Genomic DNA, 16,637 nt, shown 5'->3' on the forward strand with positions numbered 1-16,637 from the left:
GCAGAATCTCCATATTTTCTGGGTGTATTTTCTTCCCATTTGTGCAACAAAATATTAAATGAAGCTGGTGTTTAAAGAACCAAACCACAGGACCACAGAACACAGGAACAAGGTTTTCTTGAATCTCAAGAGTTTGGTCAATTCTGCTCATGAGGCTCAATAAAAATGACTTTGTTTCTCCCCTATTCACCCAAATGAGCTGAGTGGCATCCAATAGTTCAATATCCGGGCTTCTTTATGCCACAGAAGCTCTTTTAAAAGTACCAAAGTGTCTTTTTTTTTTTTTTTAAATACCAAGCATCAAAAGCATTTAAAGTAGATGCTGGTCATCACTGTTGGCATTCATCTAGAGGCTTCAATCCCATATGACCTGCAAAGAAAGGAATGAATGCAAGAATCGTTTCTTGCTTTGGCTCTTGACTCTTCATCCCAAATCACAGCTCCCACTTAGGTAGAGGTAAGAGTAGTCATAAGCAAGCTGGGAAAATCAGCACACATATTTGGAATAAGAGTGCAGCCTAGGGTGGTCCATAGTTTCTTCCTACAGCAGTCAGCTCTACCACCTGCATTCATGGTGGTGCTAGAGGAAGTCTCTCTCAGTGGTCATGCTGAGGCTTCAATGTATTCACTTTTTGATGCTGCAACCCTCAGATACTCTGGATTTTCAGCTGCAGGAATCTTAGAGATACCATTAGATTTGATCTCCCTGGGCAAGAAATCTTGCTGGTAATCAGGATTTTCAAGATTGATTTGATGGTTGGCTGTCTGGTCCCAGTAGGGGCAGCTGTCAAAAAACGTGTTAGCAAAAGGAGACAGGCTGGTATTGAGATACTCTGGATTGTTGAGTGCTGTATTGTGGGAATTCTGATGGTTTGAGTTGACCACAGCCTTTGAATCTACACTGTTGTAGACTGGATTTTGCATGATGGAAGCCGATGGTTTTTTGGTCACGAGCTGGTTCACATATTCTGCAATGGTTTAAAGACAAGACAGAAAACAAGAATTAATATAGTTGTAAGCCTGACCAGGCATTTTATTTAGGTTAGGTTGAGAATTAATTTCAAAGAGCAGCACCTCAAAGATCAGGATGATGCAGCTGATAGTTCTGGAGGCTAACCCAAGACACAGTGCTTGCTCACTGCATATTTTTTTTTTCATATTGCTTTGCGTTTCAAACTAATCATACTCATAGGGAAATCCACAATAACTTCAACTCTTTCTTTCATCAAGGAAATTTTTTCACAATATTGCCAAGTATGTATTTCCATTTTTTCCCATAGTGCCCAATACTTCTGTTCCAAATTAAAATCAAGGTAGTCCTTGCTTATGGGTTCCTGATCTAAAGGGGAAAGGGGCAACAAGCCCAAACTTATGAAAGCAGAACTTTCCTACAAGTGGTGCAATTCACTTAGCAAAAACATTTAAGGCATCAAAATGACATTGTGGCAGATATTAGACTGACTGAATTCATCAGCAATTAATTACATTACTTAATTTTTAAAAGATAAAGCAAAGTGGATACTCTAAAAAAAATGCTTACAAACTGAGCGAAATGTTCTAGGAATGCTCCTAAAAATTTGCTACTTCTGAATTTAACCCCAGATTTGGGGTTCTGAATTAAATAGTCCTGATTGCACAAAGGCTCTTATGACTTACTTATCCATCATTCCGTTAATGTCAATGTCTGGGTTTTCTAAAGACTATAAACATATGCAGTTTGCTCTTGCTGCAGGTTTTTATTCCTTCATATCATTCATGATAATTTTTTATCTTCCAGATAACACACACACACACAAGCACATTATGGGCGCAATCCTATCCTGTGCTGGAACAGGCAAGCCAAGAGGCTTGTGCTGTATCCAGCACAGGATAGTGGTCATAAGCGGCTCAGCCAGAGGCAAGGGGAAACTTTTCCCCTGAACTCCGGGTAAGGGCGGCTGGCCCCTATGGGTTTCCTTGGACTTGTGCCACCTCTTGAGGTGGCACAAATCCTAGGAGAGCAAAGCGGCTTGAAGCCGCTCTGTTCTCCCAGGAATGGGGGTTGGGATCCAGTATAACTGCTGGATCCCCGCCCCACCCGCCGCCCCCGGGGCTGCCCACCACCCATCTTTCCCCACCCAGGAACGCCTCCCTCCCACCTCCTCCCCACCTCCCCCTGCCTACTTTTGCTGCTTGCGTCGGCCCAGCTGGGCTGATGCAAGCCTCAGTGAGGAAGCCGCCATGGAGGCTGGATTTAGCCTCTGTGTGTCAGTGCATCTCCGTGCTCCGATGCGGCTTCCTCCTTATGGCATGTTTGTGACCCTCCTGGGCCAGTGCAAGGGACTTTTATGGCGCATGGAACAGTTTATGGGAGGCTTACAAAGAGGACAGGAGAAATCTGACCACCCCCCTAAGGAGCTCATTAAGACCATGCCACTCCAGCTTCTCCCTTGAAGGGTGGTCTCTAAAGGAGAAGTTGGAATAGTATGACAGCAAGACAGCCAAGTTGCCCTGTGCCACTGCCTCATGTTTCAGAAGCATTGCAGTCCCACCAACATGCCACTCCAGCCTCTCCCCTGGAGGGCAGCCTCCAAAGGAGAAGCTGGAATGGTGTGGCAGCAAGACCACTAAGCTGCTCATTGCCAATCAGGAGCAGACCCAGAAGTGACGTCACGACACCGCAACATCTCAATGTCAGAGCCTCAGGCATGGTGATGCCTCAATGTGGCACTGCATTGAAATGAAACATCGTCAGCTGATGCTGACATTCTCCTTTATAACTGCATGTTCACCACCTGCTAAAAAAGAGCAAGAAAAATACAAGGGGAACTGTCAAGGAGAGACATGGGAGAAAATTATGTGGATTTTACCAAGTCTCTCCAGAGCTAAAGGCACTCTTATGACTAAATTTATTTGTCAGAGAAGTAACACAATACTTCAGTAGTCTCCAACATCTCTGTGCTCACCTGGAGCAGGCAGGAAGCTATCATCCAGGCTGTCATCCAAGATAACCCCAGTTGGGTCTGAACTGTAGCGCTGGATAAAGCTGTCTTCTCTCACTGGGTGTCCCTGCTGGTAAAATTAAGTGTCATTAAAAGAGAGGAAATGTTCTACAGCCCACAGTGTCTGACAGCAAGAAATGGTTATTCTGATTCTAAAGCTAACTAGGTAGTTTATGGAGGAGTTTCTTTTAAGCGCTCACTGTGGGGAAAAAAACCAAATCAATGTTTCTCAGCTCCTGTCTGTATTTCTGAATGACTCAAAACTTACCCCATTTCTGTCAATGCAGGACACAACTGCAGAATTATTGCTGGTAGCGCTCTAAAGGGAAAGAGGAAAATGTCAGGATATAAGTACACTAGATGATCCAAGGCAATTCATGCTATAATTTTTTTGGCATAAGAAACTGTGGTCACTAAAGGCCTAACATTTATTGTGGGATAAACTCCACAATACATTTCACAGTTCACCTGATAACCCAACATATTTGTTACAACACAATCCTATAAGGGCCTTATGCCACTGGAATTAGCATTCTGATTGCATAAGGTCTTTGATGGCTGTTGCAAAATGCAACATGCTGAATGGAGCAGCCAGGGGGCACTGCAAGCAGCAAGTGGCATCCCACTAGAGGCAAGCAGCAACCCAGCAGTGGATCTGTCGTGTCCCCGGTGGTGGTAAGTCAGGGCAGGGGGCAGGAACTGGGTGGAACAGGGCAGGGAGGGGTAGGAATGGGGAAGGATGGAGGCTGGAAGGGGGCAGGATTAGTACTGGGTTCACTCGAAATTGCTGGTGCAATCCAAGTAGATCCATTCCAGAGCTGATGTTTACCCCTAGGTAAGGAACAAATGTTCCCTCACCCAGGAAAGACTTCTGACACTGCCCCTGCAGAGCACACGCTCTGGTGGCACAGCTGCATTGGAGGAAGAGGGAAAGGAAAGCAGAATTTTTGGGAGGAGCTGGTTTTGCTACAACAGACATATGGCTATCATTCCAAATTTTTTTAATTTTTGTACAAATAAGTTTTGGAAACACAATTCCTTACCAGTGAACTTATAAGAGGTGTCCGTGAGTTTGATGGGCTGCTGAAAAACCCTTGGTGTGGAATGAGGTATTCATCAGCATCCACAATGTCATCCATGTCTTCTTCTTCCATAAGGGAACGATAAAATTTTGAGTCTGTGGGGCTTGGTAAATGCATTCTTTCATCTCCCTGTCCAGAGACAAATCACAGTGAGAATTTGTGATATTAAGCTGCACCATTATCACAGATAGCTTTTGATGGTTTCCACTCTGCAACCTCAAATATAATACAGATTGAGATTGAGCATAGTTAACTTCTATAGTTTTGAGAGATACTCAATTCTTCAAAACATGGTCCAGTGACCAGAAGTAGAGATGAATGGAACCTACCTCTGAAGTTTCACTAGTTGTACTGAAACTCTTTTGTGCCTCCTTTGAAATTCCTTAGATGTTTGCTGGAGCAGAAACTTCCACATTCGTTCAGAAATATCAGTTTAAGCAAAATTCAGTGTACTGAATTTTGCTTACACTGAATTTTGCTTACACTGACATTTCTGAATGAATCTGGAGACCTTTGCTCAGGCAAACATCTAAGGAATGTTTGCCTGAGAGGATGCAAATTTTGCTATATAATCTGCCCCTTTTACAGGTGATCAGGCTCTGTAACAAAGCAGGCACTATTTACTAGCAGCAAGGGATTCTCCATTACAGAGAACACACACTCATACATATTCTGGGAATTCCAGTCAGAACTCAAATAGAGATGAAATATGAAGTAGATTTCTCTCTCACACACAGCTTTCAAAAACACTTTCCTTCTCCTCCGATGTGAGACTATGGGCAACATTAATACCATTTTATGGTTACAATGTGAAGAGACACTGGGTGTCAGGTAAAATAATTTTATGTGTCATATGTTGAGGAGTGACTCAACAAGTGGCCATCCCTGATCAGCTGTTTGGACTTGATTTGTGATTAAAATACTAAGTAACGTATTTGTTCTTCCTAATGTTTGGGATCTAATCAGTTATCCAAAGTTATCCAAAGTATCCAAAGTTAATACATGAAAACTCTCTATTTAATTTTTCCAGGAACACACATAACCGTACCTGTATAACCAGATAGCGTTGAGGGTCCCGAGCCATTTTGGAGAATTCTGATATCAGCTCCCTAAATCTGGGACGACTCTCTGGATCAATCATCCAACCTGAAGGTAGCAATACACAGAGAAAAATGAAGAGAAAAGGAGGGGAATGGGGGACCCCTCCCCCATTGCAGGAGATTGTGTAAGACCACAAAAGGAACTTCAAATTTTGGTGATAAGTTACTGTTTAGCAGGGCTGGTCCAAGATCTCCCGGTGTGCAAGGCAGCATAACAAATGCTACCCCTCTTACTTGTGATGTGCCAGACTCTGCTTCTCATGCTCTCTTGAGTGGGAAAGGAAGATGGGAGTCTGTAGCCCACCACTCTTCTCTCCTCCACACTTCCTTTCTGCTCCATCACTTTCTTCCTCTTCCAATCCAGGAAGTGGCAATGGAGGCAAGTGGGCAGAAAGAGCAGGTAGCATCATATCTGAATTTGCTATCTGAGGTAGTCACCTCAGTCAGCTTCATAGATGGGCAAGCTTTACTGTTAGGGATTCCAAAGAGAGACACATGCTAATCAAAGGAATATAGAGTTTCTTTGAGTGGGGAGGGGGGGGAAGGAAAATTTGCACTGCTCCTCCCTTGATTTAAAAAAAGTAAAAGGGCCTAGCCAGAAATGAAAGGATGAGATAACCTTTTCCATCAGGCACAGAGCTCTTCCCTACTCCTTTGATGTGTAGAGGGATATCTCCTTTTAGGAAGGGCAGATGAAGAAGATTGCACTAACAACTCTCCACCTACTGGGATAGTTTTGGGAGAGAGACCTTCAGTGTTCTCCAGTCAGCTTCCCACCTGTTCTGGAGCCATGCCAATGCCAGAATTCAGGCTGCATTTTTAAAACTTCTATTTTCAGGCCTGGCAGCTTGCTAAGAGACTTTTGCCAATCTGTTGCGATGTCAGGAGGGAACTCGGGTTGTCATAAAGCATATTTTAATTATGCTGTAATAAATGCATATTGGCTACCAATTGCTAGACTTAGAAGACTTCCTTGCTACTCTTTCCCTACTCACCCTCCCCAGAAGGTTGTTACCTCATGATATCATAAGCATTTTTAAAACAAAGGGAGTGAAAGCAGCGTGAACGTGAGAGACTGGCCAGGCCAAACCCTGACAAAGGATGAGTGAAGAGAGATAAGCCAGGATAGACTCTATTTGTTAGAACAAAGGGGGTTCCCAAAGAAACTAGAGCAACAGTTTCTTATCAGTAAGAGCAATGTGCTAGCTGTAGTGGGGTCTTTTGCAAGCATCAGGTAGTTGGGGAGAGGCAATCTGCAGTCACAGCAGGTTTCTCCCCTTTCTTCCTCCAGCAGCACTGGAGGGAGGAGGGGGCTGCCATGATCATCTTCTGATTCACTATCAGCAAGCTGGATGAGGATTGGAGCATGACTACAGCGGCAGGCTTGAGAGGGTTGTAGACAGATGGGTTGGTTTGCCACCACTCCTGCTTTCCTACCCTATGCAAAAGTTTCAAGGCCTGCCTGCCCATGAAGCAACATGAATGAGCCCTAAGTTAAAAAAGGAGACATTGCAGGGGAAAGGAAACAGAGATGTAAAATGTAAAGGCTGTTCACAGATCAAGACCCTTCTCATTTAAATAATTAATAAATAACTCATTTAAATAAATAATAATATTATTTTAATAGGCTTATATTATTTTTCAGGGCATAGCCCTGGGAGTGACCAATCAATACACTCTGTAGGAGCTCACAAACCATGTCTGTGGTTTTTAGTTTTGAAAATTTATTTATTCATAGGCAGAACAGACTGTGTGACATTAAGAATGAAGTATTTGAATGCCACCTAGTGGACTATTTGTGAATCTCTTTTCATACACAAAAAAACCCAGCAAAACCAGATTTTGAATAGTTTCTATACATTAAGTTCTAGGTAGAAAAGACTAGAAGCACCAGCCAGAGTGAGGAAGAGACAAATATGCAATGAAATGTTGTTCAAAGTTATTAGTGTAGGCATCTCAATGTTATAGCCCTCTGGAATCTCACAGGTTTGTTTTTCTTCCCTTAAATGTGCAAGGTGAATTAAATTTATATGGTTGAATCAAATTCACATAAGAAAGGAATTAACAAATGACTTAGGGCACAATCCTAACCAATTTTACAGCACTGGCCTACTTGCAATGCAGCCGCAAGGCAAGGTAACAAACATGCCCTTACTTTGAGGATGCCTCCTTGACTGCCTCCCCACTGCAGGATCCAATGCACGCCACATTGGCACAGCTTGTCAGTGCTGGAAAGTTGGTTAGGATTGCGCTCTTAGGGACTTGCAGTTGAGAGACAAGATTCAGACCTCAATCACATGGATACAGTACTGGAACAATCACTCTCTTGAAATAACTTGTTTCCAAGCTAGATGCGTAGTGATGCAACCCTGTCATCTCACTCCCATGATGTCTATTCTAAAAACCTGGACTCTTCCATTGTTTTCTATGTGTAGCTCTCCTTTCTGTTCCAGAGGAGAAAGGAAGAAAAAGACTCTCACAGCCCAATCTTAACACGGCCTTACATTTCATTGCCAGAATGCATGTTCCCGTACCGTAAGGTCCTTTATGGCTGTCATAAAACATGACAACACCATACAGTGTTGCCTGGTCACTGCTGACACAAGTGGTCCAGTCCATGCATTAGCAGATGGAGAAAGAATCCTGAGACTGGTAAATCAGTGCAAAGAGCAGGAGGGAGGCAGGCGTGGGTAGAATGGGGCAGGGAGGAGACTGGGGTAGGGAGGAAGGCAAATTGAGGCTGGGAAGGGGATGGTATTGGCAGCAGTGTGGATTCTCATATCCTTTCCCCTTTCTCAGCCTCAATCCATCTTCCCGGGATCAGTCTAGTAATTAAGTATATATTTGAAATTCAACCATTCCCAGCCAAGCGAACATGTTTATTGGGGTTCGGCAAGGCAGCCTCCAGCAGTCTTCCTCCTACCTGGATGGGCCTTCCTCCCATTGGTTGTGAGCAGTTATTAGGGTGATGTGGTCCATGGTGTCATGCAGCACTTCCTCCTTCTCATTCTAACTCTGTTCTTTTCGAAATTAAGCCATTAGTGTGTGAAGAGGAATAGGTGGAGGCACCAAAGCTGCTAGTCTGCCTGCTGTCTGGGTGCAACACAGCTGCCCAAGGCTAGAGCCACCATTGTCACTGCACTACAGCAACCTTGCAGCTGTCTGGGGACACAATAATGATGACACGGGCATCAATAATGCCCTTCTGGAACAGGGAGCCATTAGTTATTTGATCTTCTTTGTAAACTGCTTTCTGAACTTTTTGTTGAGGAGGAGGAGGAGGAGAAGAAGAGGAAGAAGAAGAAGAGCTGTGCTATGTCCTTTTTTCATGTGTATCTGGTCATCTTCTCCCATACCTGCCCATTAGCTGAGATCATCTTGCACCATCATGTTACCACTTGAAATAATCTATATGTAGCCCATATAATTGTATCTGAATTCATCGCTTCTTATTTTAGTGGGCATTTGTTTTAGTTTTGGTTTTAGTGGGCATTTTTTCTTGTTTTAGTGGGCATTTTTTCTTACGTTGTAATATCTTTGCAACAAGACAATATTTTGGAGGCTGTTTCCCTGCTGCCTTTTTGCAACACACCCGTGAGAGAACAAATGTCAGAAACAGATCTCACTTGCTTAAGAATAAAAGCCTGGTTAGATGCACCTCTAAAAGCATGCATCATGGCTCAGGGGATGAGTTGTTTATTTTCTAAACAGCTGCTCAAAGAGGGTATGAAGCAGAGAGCAGAACTGTGGTAGAAGTTGATGGGATCAAAATCTTGGTGGGACTCACAGAAGCCTGTAGCTCCTTGCTGTGATTCCACTCTGTTTTGCTTTCCCCACTCCAATTTAAAACAAACACCACCCACCAACCAGGCCACATTGCATACTAGGTCCTTAGTCACTCTTTTTATGAAGCATGTTAGCCTGCACCTTTGGGTCACTGGTGTATACAGGTGTTCCAGAAATTTAAGTTTTGATCTTGCATAATTAGGCATAAGTAAGCTACAATAAAATGAACAGAATGTATGCATGTGCAACTGTCTACCAAGTTATATGCATACAAAAGATACACATACGACTCTTTGGTGCAATTCATAAGCCTCTTATCCTGGAGCAAACTCACTAGTTTCCCACAGATAAATATCGGACTGTCATGAATAAGTCCATGTTAGGCCTAAGTTGGCATGAGAAACCTGAACCAAACTAAGAAAGTGTAACTGAGAAGTTGCTAGCAGTTCCCAGCTGCAGGAATGTGGGTAAATAAACAAAGAGGAAGGAATGTGTTGTCTCTCCTTTGATGGCCAGGAAGGACAGATAACAAGAATTACAACAATTGGAGTGCTTGGCACCTCAGCAGACAGAGAGCACCTCAATCATCCTTATGAAGGGTGATTGAGTGCGGCTGTGGATCATCAGTTGGGAGGTTTAAGAAGTATAAGGGTTAGCAACCAGGCTAACTTTGAGAAGATTCTGTTCCTCAAGGGTTCTGATTGGACAGTCTAATAATTATGAGTCACCTCAGTACTATTAGCATAGGAAGTATAATAATGAGTGCCCGGGGTGTGTGTTTAAGTTCCCTCTTGGACAGAGAGTCTTGGGTGCGATGATCTGCACGCGTGTAAGCTCCATTGTCCATCATGGGCACCTGGCCCCATAGGTAGCTCTGGAGCTAAGTGATCTACAAGAGTAACGGACCCAGGTGAGAGATAGGTATTGATAGAGATAGCCAGTCAGCTTTATTATTTTATTGCTGATATGTTTTCTAGATGTTTATGCCTATAGCATTTGCTGCCTTATTGTAGAGCAGGGGTTCCCAAACCCCGGCCCTGGGGCCACTTGCGGCCCTCAATGCAGCCCTCAGGGAGCCCCCAGTCTCCAATAACCTCAGGCCCTCTGGAGATTTGTTGGAGCCCACACTGGCCTGATGCAACTGCTCTCAGTGTGAGGGCGACTGTTTGACCTCTTGCATGGGCTGTAGGATCCCTCCACTGCTTGTTGTTTCACATCTGTGATGCAGTATCGGCAGCAAAGGAAAGGCCAGCCTTGCTTTGTACAAGGCTTTTTTATAGGCCTTGAGCTATTGCAAGATCTTCATTCATTCATATAAGTTCATCTTTAATGTATTCATTTATGTAAACTTATGTAAATTTATTTAAATTTTAAATGTAAATTAATTATTTTCTTCCCCGGCCCCCGACACAGTGTCAGAGAGACGATGTGGCCCTCCTGCCAAAAACTTTGGACACCCCTGTTGTAGAGTGTGTAACCTTATGTACTTAATAAACTAAAATATCTTTTACTAAGTTGCTTCATTGTCTGTTGGGGACAAAGGTTCAGAATCCTGCCTAGTCATTCAGCAAGCTACCAAGTACTCGCTGAGGTCTAGTAACTTGAGGACTGAGACTTTAATTGGAGAAAGAGCTCAGTGCCTGCAAGGGATAGCATTAAGCCTATAGGGTCTCAGTGTCCCTGGACTGAGGCACTGGCACGTACAGGGTGGTGGCAGTACTACCGGGCAAGGGGCCTTGAGGGTTTTAAGGTTCAAAAAACCAAGTACCCTAAGTCTCGAAACCTCCCTTGGTTTACAACAGGGACTACTTCAGTAGCTGTGAATAGTAACCATTTTTCAGATGAACTGCAAGATTAATGCTTAAAAAAAAAAACCTATAAAAAACTATACTGTAACCTCCCTAATTCAAATGAATCACATTTGACGCATTCAAGAAATTGACTTACATTTAACCATGATCATGTAGACATCAATAGTACAAATGGGAGGCTGAGGCAACCGTTCTCCTTTCTCCAAGACACAGGAAATTTCGCTGGCTGGGATCCCATCATATGGTTTCGATCCAAATGTCATCAATTCCCAAACTGTGACACCTGAATGGCCACAGAAGGAAAGAATGTTAAAAGTCTCATCCATTAAATCAAAAAGCTGGATACTCCCGGGAACAAAAGAATTTGTTCACTTGGTGCAGGAACAGGCTTTGGAAGCATTTGTAACATTGCTTTTGGAGCAGTTAGTGTTTTCTAAAAGGTCACTGCTACTTCTTTGTGATCAGGTCACAACAGAGGAATAAATTTCTTGTAGTTAATTAAATGAAGATAAATTTTACAAAAATTTATCCTGTTGACTCTCAGTTCATTTCCAGAACTGTTCAAGCTCTAAAGTATGCATGGTGACTGCCTTAGCCTTTCTAAAAATTTTTTTAAAAAGGACAGAAAATGAAGAGTTTTATGCTGGAATCCTAAAATATAATCGCAAGGGAGATAGACTTACTGGACACAAACAGAAACTATTTCTGAATAATCATGCATCAAACTGAATACCATATTAATCTCTCTGAAGGTAAATAAATAGAAACATTTGCTGAGCTATAGTAACTTTTTAAAGAAAAAACCTGACTTTTCATAAGACTACATTATGGGCAGGAGGTCTGGCCTAGAGGGTAGAGCCACTGTTAAGCACAAAAAGCATCCATAGGTTGCCAGTTCGAGGCTTCCGTGAATGGTGAGACCTCGAGAAGCGACTGACAAGCTGAGCTATTCCAGCTGCCCTTCGGTGAGAGAAAAGGAGCTGATTATCAGTCAGTGTGAGAGACAACTGCAGCCAGAACTGATACCAGACTGTGAAAGATCCATCTGGAATGTTGTTTGTTCTTGAAAGAGGTTTAGAGAAAGCCTGCCTTTAACCTTGGATTAAAGTCAAAGGAGGAATCTAATGACCACGAAAGGCGGGATATAAATACCAGTTTTTATTATTATTATTTTTAACGGGCACCTACAGTCTCTGCCTTCTTTTTGCTGTCTATATGAAACAGGAGTAGCTCAACTGGTTTCAACAAAGATTCAGAACTCAATCCTAAAGGAGCACTCTGACAGCCTAGAAAGAAGAAAACATCCCATAACGCACGTTTGCGACAACTCGAGAATCAACAGCGCTGGCAGAGAGGTCTGTGCTGTGTTACACCACTGATGCTGCACCCTGACCCAGGGCTGCCAGCAGAGGTAAAATTTGCACTGGCCAGCACAAGGATGTGGGGAGGGCAGCAGGGAGGGGATGTTTCTGGGTGGAGAGGGTAGAATGGGGAGGTGGATCAGGTCCATGAGGGAGATGGAACTGATGGAGGCCACTTCTGCTGTATCCTAACCCCCTCTTAGGCCAGCCGGTGTTACACTGGCCTGCCAGCTAAATAGCTGTCGGAGATCTGAGGAGAAGAATTGACCTGGCTAGACCTTCAGTCGCTTTCTAAGTTGCACTGGATACAGTGTAGGCCATGCGGCCTGGCTGTGCCAGCACAAGTTAGGACTGAGTTGCCCATCTCTACTAGACTACAGTGCTTTGGAGCAGTAGTTTAAGAACCGAATTTCACTATGTCTTTAGTTGTTATCCCTGTCTTGCTAGAAAGCACAAAATAAATCATCCTACACTGAAGAACGTATTACCTAAATTGATTGACTGAATGACAAAAAAGATCAAAGCCCAGTGGCAAAATTATGGTTTCTTCGCTTACCAAAGCTTACCAAAGCTCTTTCTGTAAGCACAGAAGGTCGTACAGGTAAATTTCAAATGACCTATAAGATGTGTGTAAAGGTCCTATATTCATTAACTGGAAATTCATTGCTGGAACTTGTTGACCAAGCACTCCGCTTAGGGACTTGCAAGCCTGGAGCCTTCTGGTGAATGGTAGTGATGAGGGTACTGCTAGATTTATTCCATTTATATTCCACTTTTCTCCCTGAAGCCAGATATTCCATCAAGATTCTCTCTCTGCTCAGAGAAAGCATCCTCCTCCAAGCACCATTCAAACTGAAGAGTAGTTAACAGCACAATCCTATGAATGTTTACTCAGAAGTAAGTCCCATTGTGTTCAGTGGGGCTTATTCCCAGGAAAGTGTGCATAGGATTGTAATGTAAGTGCTTTCAGACTGTAGTAGAATGCGCACATTAAGTGCATGTCTATACGATTAAAGAAAACCTGGAGGTTGCAGAGGTCTATCTTGAAGGCCAGATGCAAGGGAGTGGCAAAAAGATGTGGGTATCATGTTGTCTTGAGTGCTCCCTGAGGCATCTGGTGGGCTGCCAGGTACAGGAAACTGGATGCGCCCTTGGTCTGATCCAGCAAGGCTCTTCTTCTTAGTGAGAAGCTGGCAGAAACCAGAACAGGTCCACTGAAAGACATAACTATTAGGGTGGACATGGCTCTACTCTCTCATCTTCTGCTATGTGAGAATTTATAAGAAAGGATTGAATATAAATCAAATAAAGTGAAGAGTGCAAGTGGCTAGACTGCAGTAACAGAATGTGGATAGGGTTCTGTTTTTCCCCTCCTCAACTCTACTACCATCAGAGTTCCTAATTCTACTGCCCCTATTACATATGTGAAGATCTATGTTTGTTTGTAATATTATTTTTAATCACCTTGCCATTCAAGATATTGTGCAAATACCATGAAAATAAAACTTGACTTTTCTAGCAGATGTTAAACAGAGACAGGGAAAAACCACTGCAAATCTACTCACACGATCTGCCAATTCAGAATTAATGTAGCACTTACTGCAGACTTACCATAACTCCAAACATCACTTTGGTGGGTATAAATGCGATGCAGAATAGACTCCAAAGCCATCCATTTGATAGGAACCTAGGAAGAGTAATGATGAAGCTTTCTAAATCTGACATCCAGATAGTTATCACTGAGAAATGTCTGGGGCAAGGGATGTTGGGGTACTTTAAAAAACTGATTGCAGGCAACAAGAGCTTTAGCTTCAAATCATAAATACATTGCTTAGAATATGGAAATTTCGGGAGTTTACTACCAAGAAAACACTCTTTGTTTTCAACAAACATGCTTAGTATAGGTAACTGCTTCTACTGAATATTATTTAACTGTCTGTTTATAGATTGCTTTGGATAAGTGAAAAACACAGGATTTAGTTGTTGTAATGCTACAGTTCCCAGTTCAATTGTCATTGTTATGCATGCATGCATGAAGATGTGAGATCTGTTATCTGATATGTATGTATGTATGGTTCAAAGCAAATAGAAATCTGATATCAGAAGTATGTAGCCATAGCACACCATCTCTGTACCTGGTATACAACTACCAAACAGTTCATGTGACTATATTTGGACCCTATTTGTTTCTGAAGGTAAGCTTGTATCAGGTACTGTAATTGTATACAGATATGTGCAACATAATGTGAAATCAGTGGTTCCATTGTGAGTTTCCCTTTCCCTCCCCCACCCCATAAAAGAGCTGCCACTGATGATGAGGAGGAGCAGGGAAACTGCAGGAATAATTCAGTGTCAAATGGTGAGTGTTGGCAGATGTTAGAGTGCAGGAGAATAAATTCCCCCAAAGGAAGTGGATCATAGAGAAGTTAACATCTAGGACCAGACCCATATAATCATGGTCATAAAGCCTGGTCATAATCCAGGCTTTAAAAACACACACACACACAGGGGGGTGGGGAGGAAGAGAGAGAATTTTTAGGCATAAATAATGAGTGGCAGGTTCCAATTTGCATGTATAATAGAGTTTACAAAATGCTCTTCCCTAGAAGAAGGTCAATGACTACAATGAGAAAAATGATTAGTTTTTCCCAAAATTTATAGTGGTTTGATACGAATTTGGGGTGCTGATTCCAAAAATGGCATCTGTTTTGCCCTATCACGTCTAGTTTTGGAGACACGGCATAACCTCTTTAGTGAATGGTTCAAGCAGCTTCCTCATGAGGAAGCCATGGTGTAGGCTTCCTCATGAGGAAGCTGCTTGAATCATTCACTAAAGAGGCTATGCCGTGTCTCCAAAACTAGACGTGATAGGGCAAAATGGATGCCATTTTTTGAATTGGCACCGCAAATATACCCAGGAATTGGTGTAACGTTTAAGGAAGCAAAATCTGTGTTGGCCTGTGTTATTGCTGTTGATGTTTCCATAAGAATGGAAAGCATCTGCGCCCAAACAACCCAACCAAGAGGAACAAATCTATTGTCTTTCTTACTTTTCCACCTTCTGCATGGTACTCCTTCTCCTCTGCGCCCAGCAGTTTGGCCAGTCCAAAGTCAGTGATCTTCACATGCTGAGGAGTCTTGACAAGGACATTCCTAGCAGCCAAATCACGGTGTACCAAACGGCGTTCCTCCAAATAATTCATTCCCTGTAGCATGTATGCAAGAAAATCTTATTCCAACTCACACTCAGAACTGCACTGCAGAGAACTTCAGATTAAAACATTAGATCTTCATAGTATAAGGAGCAAAAAAACAGCTGCAGCTTCAGTAGAAAATGGTTGTATGTGCAGAGCATGAATATAGAAGTTTAGAGCCCAGTCCTGAGCTCTGCGTGCCAACTTTCCGCCAGCGCGCACTGTTGCAAATGTGCTGTGAGGCACGTTCACAGGATTTAGCGCTGGCCCAGCACCAGAGCTAGCCAAGCGTGAGCTTTCGCTGGGCCAGCGCCAGTGGGAGATTGGCAGTTGGCCACTTGGTGGTCATCTGGACTGCCTAGTGGCAGAGAGGTGGGCGGGGGAGGTGGGAAGGAGGTGTTCCAGGGTGGGGGAAGGTGGAGGGTGTGGAGGAGGCGAGGCAGGGGAGCTTGGCTCCACCAGATCCAGAGCCCCACATCAAGCCTCTCAACTTGACATGGAACTCTGCTCTTGCTCGATAGTGGGCGCAGAATCAGGTAGCCCCATTGCGGGGCTACTTTTCTTACTCAGGGGAAGGGGACAAAAGTTCCCTTCTCCTGAGGAGGCAGTAGCTGTCTGGGGTGCATAGGATTCCGCAGCCGCCATTTTAGTGCCGCAGCAGCCCTGTGCTCCAGGCAGCTCAGGATTGGTCTGTTAGATACATATTATTTGAGTATATATTGTTGCAAAGGTCCCTCCTACATTTACTAACAGTAACATTTACTATCAGGTAGCTTTGGTGCAAACTTTGGGCACCCAGAAAAATAGCATGAGCCATGAGATTAAAACTTATGCTTGATCACTGGTGAATTTCAAATTGCACTGTTTTACAGCACAATCCTATACAAGTAAGTCTCACTATGTTCAATGGAACAAGCCTTTACACAACCCTAACAGTAAGTCTCACTGAATTCAATGGGCCTTACTTCTGATTAGCCCTGCACAGGATATTGCTGTTGTTTCCTACGAAGTGTGTTTAGGTCATGAACATTGCAGTCTTTGAAGGGTTATAATCATCAACAGTTTTATTTTTAATTGAGGTCAAAAGAAGAAAACATTCACAGTGTGTGAATACAGCTAATATGTGTGTGTCTCTGTTTTACTAATGTGATTATGATATTGGGGGAAATGTTCTCTCCCAAGTGTCCACCTCCATTCTTCCTCCATTAAACTCTGGATGAACATCATAACATCTACTAAAGATTTTCAGATGAACTCCCACAATGTATTAAGGACTTCCTGCGTTGCCAAATTACCCCAGCAAGCTGGCAGAAGGCCATTGT

The 16,637-nt window shown here is 43.2% G+C and overlaps 1 protein-coding gene across 1 annotated transcript in view; it reads right to left on the reverse strand.

Moving 5' to 3' along the window:
- Window positions 1-603: 603 nt before the first annotated feature.
- Window positions 604-16,637, reverse strand: part of EGFR (epidermal growth factor receptor) — a 174,564-nt gene continuing 158,530 nt past the window's right edge. The window contains exons 21-28 of the mRNA XM_066629113.1: window positions 15,172-15,327; window positions 13,733-13,808; window positions 10,897-11,043; window positions 5,112-5,209; window positions 4,025-4,192; window positions 3,250-3,300; window positions 2,946-3,051; window positions 604-968 (exon numbers count right to left, since the gene is read on the reverse strand). Coding sequence (XP_066485210.1) covers window positions 604-968; window positions 2,946-3,051; window positions 3,250-3,300; window positions 4,025-4,192; window positions 5,112-5,209; window positions 10,897-11,043; window positions 13,733-13,808; window positions 15,172-15,327 — 1,167 coding nt within the window. The remainder of the gene's footprint in view (window positions 969-2,945; window positions 3,052-3,249; window positions 3,301-4,024; window positions 4,193-5,111; window positions 5,210-10,896; window positions 11,044-13,732; window positions 13,809-15,171; window positions 15,328-16,637) is intronic.

The sequence above is a fragment of the Tiliqua scincoides genome, chromosome 5, assembly GCF_035046505.1.
Source record: "Tiliqua scincoides isolate rTilSci1 chromosome 5, rTilSci1.hap2, whole genome shotgun sequence".
NCBI lineage: Eukaryota > Metazoa > Chordata > Lepidosauria > Squamata > Scincidae > Tiliqua > Tiliqua scincoides.